At 47.2% G+C, this 14,023-nt stretch overlaps 1 protein-coding gene and 1 pseudogene across 5 annotated transcripts in view; one reads left to right on the top strand and one right to left on the bottom strand.

Annotated features, from left to right (window-relative positions):
* Window positions 1-14,023, bottom strand: part of LOC144145978 (uncharacterized) — a 48,271-nt gene that overhangs the window by 30,732 nt on the left and 3,516 nt on the right. For 4 of the 5 annotated variants that reach the window (XM_077677865.1, XM_077677866.1, XM_077677863.1 and 1 more), the window contains exons 3-8: window positions 12,252-12,533; window positions 7,439-7,544; window positions 6,407-6,462; window positions 2,421-2,513; window positions 2,241-2,319; window positions 1,918-1,979 (exon numbers count right to left, since the gene is read on the bottom strand). In XM_077677865.1, coding sequence (XP_077533991.1) covers window positions 1,918-1,979; window positions 2,241-2,319; window positions 2,421-2,513; window positions 6,407-6,462; window positions 7,439-7,544; window positions 12,252-12,533 — 678 coding nt within the window. The remainder of the gene's footprint in view (window positions 1-1,917; window positions 1,980-2,240; window positions 2,320-2,420; window positions 2,514-6,406; window positions 6,463-7,438; window positions 7,545-12,251; window positions 12,534-14,023) is intronic. The other variant, XM_077677867.1, reaches the window with a different exon arrangement.
* LOC144147455 (U6 spliceosomal RNA) lies at window positions 8,489-8,599 on the top strand (annotated as a pseudogene).

Below are 14,023 nucleotides of genomic sequence, written 5' to 3'. Positions count from 1 at the left end.
TACCTTCCCTATCATTTTATCTCTTCCCCAACCTTATGCGGCCAACAGCCGTCCTTATAACAAACCTTATGCCTTTTGATTCGGGCACGCGCACGAATTTGAATTTTTTCTGTTATGTCTCAAAATCCCCCGACCTCCCTGGTAGACATCGTCTGGACCCCGGCGCACACTGGGTTGGGAGGAAATGAGGTAGCGCACAACGCAGCACGAGGATTCACTATCCGTGCCGGTGCAAGCCTCGTCCCTATACCACGGCGCCAGGTCAGCCAGGGATCAGTTAATCACGTACCATGATGTCACTACGCATTACCGCCTCGCTCGCCATCGATATCCTCCTGCCCACTCTGAGCTAACTAACCATCAGGGGCGCTTATGGCGGCTCCTGCAGACGCACTCCTTGGCCTGCCGAGCACTACTGCATCGCATTCACCCCTCGCAATTCCCTCGCCCAACTGTCCACTCTGTGGGGACCCAGCCGCGCTAGTCCATTCTATTTGGGCCTGTCCTCAAGACGCCTTTCCCTCCATAATTAATGAAGAGCAGTGGGAGGGAGCGCTGGGCAGCTCGGACCCAGAGGTCCAGATACTTCTGGTCACCCGCGCTGACAACGTCGCCGCCGGCCTCAAACCGGCGACCACTCCTCCGCTCCCATAAACCCCCCTTAAGCCTCAATAAAGTGATCTCTCTCTCTCTCTCTCTCTCTCTCTCTCTCTCTCTCTCTCTCTCTCTCTCTCTCTCTCTCTCTCTCTCTCTCTCTCTCTCTCTCTCTCTCTGTTATGTCCAACAGCGTGGAACTATGGCCAGTATTTGGTTATCCTACCGCAGTTTTTGGACCGAATAATTCCAAGAACAATGAGTAAGCTCTCCTGGTACTACCGACAAACTTCACGACCCATCTAAAAAAATAATTCTGACCGCTGCAATGCAAAGACACAAACTGACATCTGAAAACGGCCAAAAGCATGTTTTCGATCAGTCAGTCCGCCGCTCGTCGAAGTAGCAGAGTGAACTTGCCAGCTCTGGCCTGAATAGGCAGCTATGGCTGACTGAAAGGGCAAAGGTAACGGGTAGAACCAACGGAGTCCTGGACTAAGGACCCCGCCTATCTACCAGCTCTTCGCTCGAATGAAGTCTTTCCTCCTCCTCATCCTTCTCCTCATCATCATCATCCCCATCATCATCCTCTTCCACAGTATTTCGGCTAAGCAAATCTTGATTAATTGATTGTAGGGCTTAACGCGCCGACGCAACGCAGGTGATGAGGCGCGCCGTAGTGGAGGGCTCCGGATTAATTTTGACCACCTGGGGATCTTTAACGTGCGCCGAAACCTCGTACACACGGGTGTTTTTGCTTTTCGCCTCCATCAGAAAAGCGGCCGCTGTGGCCGGGAACCTAACCCACGACCTCGTGCTCTTAGGGCTAAGCAAATCTAAGGCTAAGACTAAAGCTAAGGCTAAATCTAAGGCTAAGAGTAAGCAAATCTAGTGCTAAGCAACGCAAAATGCCTTAGGGTTGAGCAAATCTTTGCTCTGCGGCTTACTCGTCAGTTTTGTCCGTTACAACGCGCCGACTTGGAGTTAGCTCTGATTGGCTGAAGGTAGGCGACAGGGATGTGTCACAGGACAAGTGCTTTGGCTCGTTTGTGTCAGGGAGGAAAGAAGAATGCTGTGCACACCAAGCTGGAACTACGTCACGACTTCAAACGCACCAAAAACGGACGTTTTTGGAACGCACACAGCTCTGAACTCCGGCTATGGCCTCTGTTCCTGCTTTTCTTCGACAGTTAAGCTTACGGCACGGTCATTCAGTTGCGAGGTTGTGTGCGTTTTTCAATGCAACCCTGTTTGACCCACACTTGCGATGTCTGAACCATTTGGGAAGCATGCAGTTCTGTTTATTTTAACATGGACACTTACACGACCTTCTCTCTTGACAGTTCTTTCAACGCATCCTCTTGGGTGTCGCCATGGTTGCAAATCTGAAATCACATTGGTAGGGCCGTTTATGTAGCTTACTTTAAAATGCAACAAAAAAAAATCTAAAGCCAGAGGAAAAAAATATCCCCATAACTTTCTTTGCCTAAGGAATTCGAAGAATCTTTCAGATCACAACGTGAGTTTACAATAGCTTAAAAACTACAAGTTAATCGTGCTGAGCTTTATTTGGTGGCAAAAATATTTCCCTAATCAATTCCTTCAATTAGCTTATGCTTTTTGTGGGACCCTGTAATTCGACGTACTTGCCAGGACGCAGGAACCATTGCGACAGGCTCCCGTCCTCTTGATGTATGTCTTATTGTTATCCTTTTCGGTCACGAGCTGAATGGAAATAAAACGTCATGTCATCGTTTTTTTTTTTTTTTCACGCTAAAAGCTTCGATTGCGAAGAAAATGGTTCATGCAAGGATGAGAAATCTCACCGCGCACGGTCTTCCATCGTCCAGCTTCGTCTCGTTCCAGGTTTTATTTATAGGTTCTAAACAGTTTGCGATGCAGCCAACCGCCACTCGAAGCTACGTAATGTTAACAAAAGGGAAACGCAATTCCTTTTTAAAAAGGAAAATATTATTAAGCTTATTTAAATTAAGGGTTTATCCAAAGGGCTATGAAGACAAAATACAGGCTTGGTACATTAAGAGGTCTGCTTTTCCCCAATAACCATAATAATAATTTAATTGTTAACTTACAATAAATACTCTAGACGTTAGGGAAAACAGACTATGCAGGGACGACTCCTAAGCCACTCCCCTTTTATGACGTCTTCGTGACGTCACAGACTACTGTTTGCGTAACTTCCGGTCGTTGATCAAAGATACCGCCAAGAAACATGACACTAGGCAATTGCAATAGGGCCTCCTGTTTTGTTTGACGGTATCACCATAGAGAAATAAAAACTTTCTTTCTCTATGGTATCACTCGAATCCTAATGTGCCGTTAACTCGGTGATAACATAGTGTTTCGTCTACTGCGTCACTGCTGCCGATATTGCGTCAATGCCGACAGCGTGTAAGGCGAGATTTGATGGTCTTTCCTTTTGCATACAAAAAAGAGGCATGTTTCGTGGGTGGAATACATCTCCGTGAGTTACCAGAGGCTAATTATTTCAAACTGAACGAGGTTGAATTTGCTCTTCGTGGCTCCTTTATACGCCTACATTCGGGCATTTAAAGGCACATAAAGCTCGCCGCACGGGCCGTAGTGTTTCACAAGGCGCCAGCATATATGCTTGGCTGCTCCACTGTGACACACGTAATGCCCTTTGACGGACTGAACACGCACGAGCGTGGGGAGAAGGAAAAAAATGTGGTTGTTCCCTCTTCCATAGGAACCGGTAAAACACGAAAGAGAAATGTGCCTTCACAGGAGCAGTTGAATGTTCATTGTGCATCGATATGAACTTGCACGTCGCTATTTATATTTAGTCGGTATGGCATCGTTAGACGTATCAACGTTAGACATTGGATTGTAGGCGTCGGAGCATTGCGTAAATCCGACTGAAACTACGGGCACTCGCAAACCGTCAGTGCGAACGACACCAAACGGGTTGTCAGCGAATCGTTTGGTGAACACACGGAGCAGCGGACCGTGTCACGAGCGCGACATCCGCGATTCGGCTTCTCCGCAGCTTACGCTGCGCGTCCCCCGTACACGTAGGTGCTGGCATCGAGGCTCCAACTGTCGGCGCTCATTAGCGTCATAATGCACTACTTGCTTCGCATCTCCTAGATGGCAGCACCATCTGAAAGGAAGGCTGTAAGGCGCGTTTGTCGTCCTATTCACGCGTCTGTCCATAGCGCAGTCGGGAGCGCGTTTCGTACCTCCCGTTGCGGCGAAAGAGTTCGTGGCTCGAATCCCGGCGCCGCTGCGTCAGTCGAAGTTCTTCTGGCGATGTCATTTCCGTGGCGGATATGACGTCAGTGAGATCTGGTGGACCCCGGCATAAAACACTTCCGCATTAAAAACGTTTATTGGAGTCTTAATTGAAGAGAAGGAAAAGACAGGAAAGGGAACAGAAGAAAAGAATCGTGGGTAGCATCTCCCCATTTCAGAAGGCCGTGGGCTCCCGCCGCAGCTCGACCCGATTGACCGGGAATTCCTGGTCATCAAGCCGCGAGCTGGAATCCCCGCATTCCCACTGCTCTCGGGAAGGGGAAAGAACAGGGCTTGTGTGGTGAGTGCATTCCCGTTCGAGGAGGTGGTATGTAGACCCCGGCTTGTCCCAGGCAGGGCAGTTGTATACGGGTAAGATGAAGGAGGTACATGGTGGAGGACAGGGGCTAAACGGTACTGGTTTGAAGTTGTCGCCGCATGCATGCAGTGACGAATGGGGATACGTGGAGTACTCCAGTCTAGATTGGCGGTAGTGGTAAAGGATTTCAGTGCAGCGGAGTGGGAAGGGAGGGTAGTTGGGGGCGGGGCCGAGCCTTCGTCTATCTGTGTTAACACCCCAGATCTGTACGGGCGCAAGCAAATAAAAAAATAAACACATCGAGAGAAAGAAAAGAGCAAGTGAAGTGCGAGAAACAAGTGCGGGTCCCGTGCGCGGTAGCGAGGTTCGTGCGAAGCGACACCTTTGACTCACTGCGTAGTCGCACCGAACACGAATGGCGTCGCTTTGCACCACTCGCGCAGAGACGTGGTCCCAATAACACGCACGTGAAGACCAACCAGGGCAGGCGCCCCGCCCGAGTCGAAGTGCTAGCCCGCCAATACGGCCATGACCCACGTGTGCTCTTGACCATGACCACACAATAGGTGCAATAAATGTTTTAACCCACCACCCTGCGCAACAAGGGTCCGATGCATGTGCTGCTTGACACAGCACTGAATCGGCGAAAACCGATCTGCATCACACGTACGACTGCCCTGTCACCGCACGTCCAAGCTGGAGCGCAGGTCCACGTTGTCCATCCATATACGCACGATGGCGTCTGACTGCAGGGTCCCAGTAATAATAAAGCCTGCTTGGACAATCCAGCAGCACTTCTGTACAAGTCCACAGGTAGGGAGAGCAGTGTATGTCCTGCGCGTCAGCACATCAGTATCATTAGAGAGCACGTGTATCCCGCACTATCTGTCTTAGTGCTGGTTCCTCTAACTTCCTCTGTGAGCCAGAACGCGTAACCTTTTCTTTTCCGTAGTTTAAATGTGAATTAAAGATGACTTTAGTGAAGCAAGTTTTCTTTCAGCTGATGATTATGGTCAGCTGCGCTTTTGAGCACGTATTCTCGTTAGACACATGTCTCTGTTTTTACCCTTTAGGAACTTGAAACATTCAATGTGCTTTTATTTAAACTATCTACCGCATCTCCACATAGGCTTAACTTTCTTCTGGAGACCCCCCGTTGACCTGGGAATTGTCGATCCAGGATTAACGTTCCAACGTAGTATGCCTGTTTCATGATGTCAAACTCACTGAACACATTTTGTTAGCACTTACCGTATTTCCACGATTCTAACGCACCCCCCGATTGTAACGCGCAGATAAGTTTACTAAAGATGGTGGTGGTGGCAAAACGTTTATTGAGCTTAAAGGGAAGGGCTATAAGGGCGTGGTTAGCCTCCTAAGTCCAGGAGGCCTCTAGTCCGGGCTGCCTCCAGTGCGCGCCGCACCAGGGCGACCTGGCGCTCCGGTGCGGAGCTGGTCAGCTCGGACTCCCACTGCTCAGGGGAAGGGGAGGGGTGGGGATGTGGGTGTTGGGGGCAGGAGAAGACGAGGTGGTAGGTGTTGAGAGGGATGTGACAATGTGGGCAGTCTGGTGGAAAGAGAGAAGGGGAAATGTGGGATAGAATGATGTGGTTAAAGTATGTTTCGGTCTGTAGTCGGCGGAAGATGTAGGCCTGTTGGGCGGTGAGGGAAAAGTGGGGGGGCGGGTATCGCCGTCGGGAGTTTGTGTGGTGGGAGAGGATGGAGTTGTACGTGGGGTCGAGAGGTGTCAGGGCTGCTGGGTCTGGGGGTGGGGGAGTTATTTGGTTGAGGCTAGGCGAGGGAAGTTCCCGGGTAATGAGTGCGCGGGCTGCGGCGTGGGCCGCCTCATTCCCTGCCAGGCCGGAGTGGCCGGGGGTCCAGACAATGGAGAGGTCAATGTCTTCAGGGAGGCGTTGAAGGAGGTGAATGGCTGCTGTTTTCACGCTGATTCCACCGCGCAGATGTGCAAAACAAAAATTCCTTGTTCTTAATAAACTTTTATTTTATCTAGCTCCTGCTGGAATTTCAACTGAAGCGGGGAGCATTGAAAGCTGCTTTGGGTTTTTAGCCCGATTGTAACACGTACGCAAATTTTAACGCTACTTTTAGCGAAAAGAGGTGCGCGTTAGAATCGTGAAAATGCGGTATATTACATCTCTCAAGACCCCAAATTTCCCAACAAATGCGCATATTATCAAAAAAAGTCAGACGGGTTACCTTGGTGTTAATAAGCGTTGTGTTTACTTTGCAATGCTTTTCGTACGGGTCCAGACCTAAAAAAAGGCGAAGTTCGAAATATATCATACCACTGTCATATTCCGATTCATATTCATATTTATCTTATGTGTTTGAGGATCAGGCTTCCGTTGGTTAATGTTTACCTCGTAGCTAAAAGTGATAGCAATATGACCATACAATGACGGTATTAAAATAAACATATCAGCGGTAATATTTTCTGTAAAAGTTGCATTACCCCCTAAGCCCCGCAAAATCACCATCATAGCAGTGGTCAGGTTTCTGACTCATTTGTGAGCTTGAAGCGAAGCGCGAGACACAGCGGAAATAGGGAGCTAATGACACCACTTGGTAGTACCTTGTTTTAAGGTATACCTTCTATTCTGCGCAAAGCAAAAGTTTTATGCAAGGGAGTTATATTTTTGCTGTTTTTCCATTCAGTGAGCGTTCAGCTTAACGAAATCATGCATGCAGGAACACAGATACGCATTCTTTTCACAGCTAAGTGTACGCATTATTGCTTTTCAAATTTGCATGATGAACTCGTGGTTTTTATTATAAAATACTCAAACGTTGTCTTCAAAGACCACCGGCTCTCATATACCGCAGCGTATTTTTTCATGTTCTACGTGAAGAAATGGAAGATCACCTAACAGTGGCGTAGCCAGAAATATTTTTCGGGGGGTGCTATACACTACCGAAAAGGGAGAGCCTTCTGAAATGAGAAGATGCCACACACAGGGAGGCGGGGGGATTTCGCGCTCAGAAAATTTCGGCGGGTGTTCTGACACCAACCCCCCCCCCATCCTGGTTACGCCGCTGGCACCTAAGCTCAGCAGCTGCATATTACAGCTATGACAATATTAAAGTGCGCCGCTTCCCTGGCTGTAGGAGAAAGAGAACATTTTTGTAGGAGAAAGACAACATTTTTACATCCCGTTAACTTCTACGCCATATCGACAAACGTCGCATTTAGTCATTCCTCATCGCGCAAGTTGGGTGAGTTCCACTTACCGGGATTTGCCACGAAGTGTCTTGATGCGCTCTTATTACTGCATGCTCCATTGTCACAGGCACCTATGGTAAGTATTCTCCCTGTTGTGTTGATGTTCACCAAAACCTATTATGTCACAGTAGGCACTACTCAGAATCATCGCATATTTATTACTGCTTTACAAGTTAACTGTAATAACGTTAACGAAGACAAATATATTTTGCTGTGGTACTGAAAATTAAATCGTTCACAATATTGCCGCATGGCGGTTATTAGAGAAATGAGATAACCGTTAGCTGTCCAGAGACTCGACACGCAAAGGGCGCAATCCGCCGGCCCCCAAAGTGGGTATGTGGCCATGGTATAAACGTTGGCCATGGTTGTGTGGGCAGCCTAGCTAGCCGCCGAGGAAGAAGACGCTGTGGTGGACTAGCGTGTGCGCGAGCAGAACGACCCAGCTGCCTGGCTGAATCTGCCTTGCAAAATAACCGTAAATAGAGTATTCTCTGTTTATTACTTGTAAATAGGCGTTTTCCCTGCTCCGCAACAATATCATTCGCTATCCAAGCGTCATGAGCTCACATATGTAATAGATGTAAAATATTTATTCTCTCCCAACTAACAGAACAAAAATGCGCGATCCTTCAATTCCACTTGAGTTCACGGCTACTTACAGCACCGCATGCGGGTTTCGGTCGGTATAACGAGGCGAGTATTCCTTCCTCTCCCCTTAGCGTTGCCCAGAGGTGCTGAGGCCAAGGCCAGAACAGGCTACGCACTCCCTCGAGACCCCATAACCAAATGGCGGCACCAAAGCACCATGGCATCGGCTTTCCACATGCCAGTTTCCTACATTACAGCGGTCGCCTGTACAGTGCCGCGCACTGTTAAAGGGAAACGGCGAGCGAGTGGCGGCCGCGCTCCGCGAAGCGCCGACGTCGAGGAGTGGCGAGAATCGGAGACAGCCGGCGCATGCGCACTGGCCGCACGAGGCGGGAGAAGCCGCTCTGCCGTCTGCTACGGCTCTTCGCCGTGCCGCTCAGCATACTTCGAGTGCGGAAGTCCTCAGCTTCGCAAGTTGAGCGGCAGCGCGGAGCAGCGTAAAATTGGAACGATACAGAGAAGATTAGCATGGCCCCTGCTTTAACGGGATGCAAACAAAAAGGGGGCGGGGTCCTTCTCGCCGTTGACAAATCTCTCCCGTGTGTGCTACGTAGCGATATTGATAACGCAGATGAGTCTTTATGGGTCGAAATTCATTTCTCTAAAACTGAAAAACTTCTAGTTGGTGTTTTTTACATTCCTCCTGATGTAGCTCCTGAGGCGTTCAATAAGTTAATCTCCTCCATTGAACAGGTGCTTATCACTCATGGCAACCGCAAAGTCCTCCTGCTTGGAGATTTTAATGCTCCTGGCGTGGAGTGGAGCCAGCTAACTTGTTCCCACTACAACCACCACATTGAACAGAAGGGTAATAGGTTGCTAGATTTTTTGGCTTTCACTTCTATGGCACAGTGTAATCGCATAAAAAATTGCAGTGGAAATATTCTGGACCTGTGCTTTTCGAACTTTGATGGCGTTAGTGTGTTGCACTCTGATTGTTCTTTAGTAATACCGGACAGATTTCATCCTCCTCTTTCTATTTCCTGTTGCCTCCCTTCATTGCTCCACCGTTCCGTAAATTCCAACAACACGCAACCTCATTACGCTTTCGCCAGGGGAGATTATGCTGGGCTGTATGGCTATTTTTCCGCTGCCCCTTGGTCGACCGTCATTGACCACACTGATGTCAATGAACAAGTCGACCGTTTCACAGAGATTGTGCTTTCGGGTATGAAGGAATACATCCCGCAATATTTACCGAGGAGGTTCAAGTTTCCACACTGGTTTTCTTCTGAATTGCGGGATGCCCTGAAACTCAAGGAACGTGCGCACAGAAAGATGAAGCGCTCTGGTGCCAACCAGTTTGCTCAGGAATTCCGGCACCTACGTGCCCTATGTAAAATATTGCACAAACGTGATCATACTTCGTACCTGGCGTCGGTAGAAACTAAAGCAACTCACCAACCGAGAGCCTTCTGGAAATACATTCATTCTAGATCTAGTACAACTAAAGATTCTATTCGTCTTCTAGACTCCAACGGCGATGAGGTTGTCAAGGTGGCCGACTGCTTTGCTCGTCAATTTTCTTCTTTTTTTGGGATTAGCGGTGGTAGTGACAACAGCAGCGCCCCTTGTCACCAGGGCGAGAACTCCGGTTGTTAACAACTGGACGAGAACATCATTCGGACCAGCATCAAGCGGCTCAAGCCCTCGCTTTCTTGTGGGCCAGATGGTATTCCTGCTGCAATCCTAAAAACATATGCAAATATATTCGTTCCTGTGTTCACTTCAATATTTAATAACTGTCTCCGGTCGGGAACGTTTCCTCGCTCATGGAAAATCTCTCGCGTATTCCCTGTTTTCAAGTCAGGCCTAAAAACTGATGCTATAAACTATAGGCCTGTCTCGCTGCTTTGTTCTGCCTCTAAAATTTTCGAGTTATCTCTTCATACGGTCTTGTCTTTCTCATTTAAACATGTCCTCATTCCTAATCAACATGGATTTATGCGTGGTCGTTCAACTTCCACGAACCTTGTATGCTTCATGGAGCAGGCTGTCCCAGCAATCGTTGGTAGAAGCCAACTGGATGTGGTCTACTGTGACATGAGCAAAGCCTTTGATGTTGTCAACCACTCGTTATTGCTTGCAAAGCTCACTCTGTTATATGTACACGCTTCTTTGGTGGGTCTTATACGTTGTTATCTCAAGGAGCGATATTGCTATGTAAGTGTTAACGGTCAAACATCCTTTAGGTACAAAGCAACCAGTGGTGTACCCCAAGGCTCTGTTCTGGGTCCCCTTCTTTTTTCCATTTTCATTAACGATCTTGCTTCTGCCATTCAAAATTCTTCTTTTTTGTTGTACGCTGATGATATAAAAATCTTTAGAAAAGTGCGTAGTGTTCAGGACTGTAATTCTCTTCAGGTTGATATTGTGTCATTCCATCGTTGGTGCACCAAAAACGACCTTATTTTGAACCCTTCAAAAACTAAAGTTGTCTCCTATAGTAGAAAAACTCAACAGCTGCAATACCCTTATGAAATTGCAGGCACCACACTGCCGAGGGTGACCGAAATTCGGGACTTGGGAGTACTTTTTGATTCTCCTCTGACTTTCTCTTCCCACATTGCACAAATTACCCGTCAATCTCTTCGTTGTCTGGGTGCTGTTTGCAGGTATTCTAGAGAGTTTAAAGGTCCGCTTCCTTTCTTAAAGTTGTATTCGGCTCTCTGCTTACCTCTTCTTGAATACGGGTCTGTTGTCTGGAATGGAACTTGCAAGTCCAATAGTGACCGCATTGAAAGGGTTCAAAATAAGTTCCTTTCTATCTTTAGGCACCGTTTCCGTCATGTACAAGAAGACGCAAACGGCAGCATGTCTTGTCTCAAAAGTATTCCTTCCCTTTGGTGTCGACGAATGAGAGCTGACATTATCTTTCTTTATAAACTTCTTCATGGTGATATTTTGTGTGATGACTTGGTTGCACTTATCAATGTCAACTTGCCGAACTAACTTTTCCGAAGATTTCGAACTTTCAGAACAGATGCTTTAAGTAGACGACGCTCGTCCATCTGCAGAATACAATGTGCATATAATGAATATTCCGATCGTCTTGATATTTTCCAGAGCTCTTTGTCTTTGTTCTCTAATGAATTGAAAACTGTTGTAGCTTAAGTGCCTTTATGTCATTTATGTGCCGTATTTCTGTTCCATATTTATTTTATGCAAATCATCATCTTGCTTGTTTGTTTTTCACTTTTCCTGATTTTGTGTTGCTTGAATTTCTGTCGGTTTAAGTGTCAGTGCTTGTAATGCTGAACTTCGTTTTTCCATTTTGAAACTTCCTAACATTTTGTTACAAAACCTTTGTTTTATGTGTATAATCTATCTCCGTCATGTTCATTGAGTATTTGATTGTGTATTTTCAATTTTTCACGTGCCTTCAACGTTTTTGCTGGCCGGGTGTCATGGCTTCTAACACTAGGCTTCCTTTTTTTTTTTGCTGTTTTGCATTCTGGGATCTCTGTAACTATGTTTCCCTTATTGTTTCTTTCATATATATGGTTTTCTGTGTTGTGTTGTCTTGATTTTAGTTTGTTTTTATGAATGCTTGTATATGGTGTACCAGTACCAAGACCCTAGGGTTGTTCCTGGGCACCAAAAATAAAGGTTGATTGATTGATTGATTGATTGATTGATTATTATTATTATTATTATTATTATCATGATGATGAAAACATCCTCTAACAGGCGCACAGATGACTCGTGGCAATCAAAAAACAAAAAAAAGATGGCTCGTTGATCACGCCACAAGCTTAAACAATGGGAAGCCCAAATCAACGACGACGCTGAGCTAACCAAATCAGCCCATCCAGAAGACACGATCCCAAACTATTCATATACAAAATTCTAACATGACATTCGCTTAGTTCAGCGCTGTCGTGGATTTGCGCTCTGGCTGATCGGATTGTGGGCTTCGCATTGGTACTGGAGAAAGCTTCACGTTTCAACCACCTTTCTTCAGAAAGGTGCGTTAGATTTTCCCCATTTGGATGCACGACGATTGTCAAGGGCATTGCGGCAGGCGCTCGCGTGTTGTAAGTGCCCCAGAGTGGTCGCGATGGTAATTATTTAGAAGGAAAAGAAAAAAATAAATGCATGTGAAAGACATATGTCCCTTATATGCTTAAAAAATCCGAATCAATGCAGTGTTAAAAAATGCGCTCTTACCAAGCAAGGCGTACCATCCACGACGACGCCGTTGTTAATGTGCGGACGTGTGGTACTGCTAGGCAACTCAGTCGTAGCCGTTGAGTCTTCCGGTGCTTCCCCACTTTCCTCGCTGTTTTGAGTATCTTGGAGGGCTCGCAACCTCCTAGTCAGCAATGCCGGGTCTTCGCTCGAATCCGTGCTCTTATTTTTATTTTCCTGGCTGTTGTACTCGTCGTAGTAATATTCCTCCGAGTAGTCCTCGCTGCCACTCTTTGTACAATTGCATTTCGACACGAAGCGCTGCAGAGCAGAGGGGAAGGGTCAAGATGGGCCGTGGTAAGTCGTGGTGGTGTTTACGTGATCTCCACGGTCCTGTCAATTCTGGGGCATTTAAGTAGGGCAATTAGAAAATAGATCGCTCAAGGCCTGACAAAACGACCTAAGGGCGAAATAGTGTCACTATATAAGGTATCAGAGTACCGCCACTGAGGCACGCAAGTCAGCAATGGCGGCCATATTGGTGTTTATCAGTGTTGCCAGATCGCCGTTTCTACGGCCTCGCCGCTAACTTCGACCGAGTCGTTTGGTAACAACGCTGCCGAAGATGCAGCAAAACGGTATCTTCGGGCACACTTCTACTGCCGAAATGATGCTACACGCGCGTTATCTTTGATTCGCGTTCGTAACGACGTCAGTCACGCGCAGCCGCAGAGCAGGTAGGACAAGCTAAGCCTACCAGAGTTGGCTAACTAAAATGCATAAACATCAAAATGGCGGCGCCCACGAAGCGCCGCGGTGTAAACAAATGTCACGTGATGTGGACTGACCAATTATTATGGTGGCGGCACAGAACAATAGACGAAAAGAGTGCCGATACTCTGTAACCTTATTTAGTTACACTGACGCATTTCTGAACACGTTTTCCCTCCTCGGAAACTGGTCCGGCCGGGATCAGGAACACGCATGAAAAATACACGACTGGTTTTGGAGAGAGAAATAACGCGTGCGAACAGGCGTCGCTATCCGCACATGTGTTCGGCCCTTTGCCTGTCCACGCGCTTTTGTAACACCTCAATTCGGAAGGTCACATGGCGAGGCCACTACAAGACCATAGAAGACCGATAAAGACCATTGCAAGGCCATTCGCGGTTTCTTCAAGGTTATTTGCTCGAAAAATGACCGTTACGAATGAAGAGGCTGAAGTTCGAACATGCGCACAAGGTGACAATGAAAAGGAGCACCGTATCGGTAGTGACATCCTCGCTGAGGTCGTCAGGCGACACCATTATCGATGACGTCGGGGACGTGCATTACAGTGAAGCATCAGGCTTCTGGGGTAATGGTGCCTTCAGCCGTATGAAGGCTCAAACGCGCAGAGAATTCTCAATGAAGCGCCGTGACCAAACATGACGGCGACGATTATGAACTTCCACGGCTAAGTGTGCTTTAGATTCCATGTAGCGTATTTTAAAGTGCTTAGGCTAGTAACAAACGTCTGTGGAGCATTCAAAAACTTAGGGTCATGAAAACAAAATACAAGTTGGGTTCATTAAAAAGACTGCTTTGTCACAATAACAATGATACAAAGATTTTCCTGAACTTTGAACAAATAACCCATATATGAAGGAAAACATATCACGCAGTGGCTACTCCCCAGACACCGCCCCGAGATTTCTCTATGACGTCATTGAAACTTGTTTCTGTGATTCTCGGCTGTCAACCTAAGCCAGAGCCAAGAAACATGACTGGGAGATTGTAGATTGACTCTAGTTCCGTTTGATCGCATCACT

The sequence above is a fragment of the Haemaphysalis longicornis genome, unplaced genomic scaffold (genome assembly GCF_048455015.1).
Source record: "Haemaphysalis longicornis isolate Haplotype H1 unplaced genomic scaffold, Haemaphysalis longicornis Haplotype H1 scaffold_7, whole genome shotgun sequence".
Taxonomy (NCBI): Eukaryota; Metazoa; Arthropoda; class Arachnida; order Ixodida; family Ixodidae; genus Haemaphysalis; species Haemaphysalis longicornis.
Note: the sequence above shows the minus strand (reverse complement) of the source record. Positions and strands in the feature narration are given on the sequence as shown.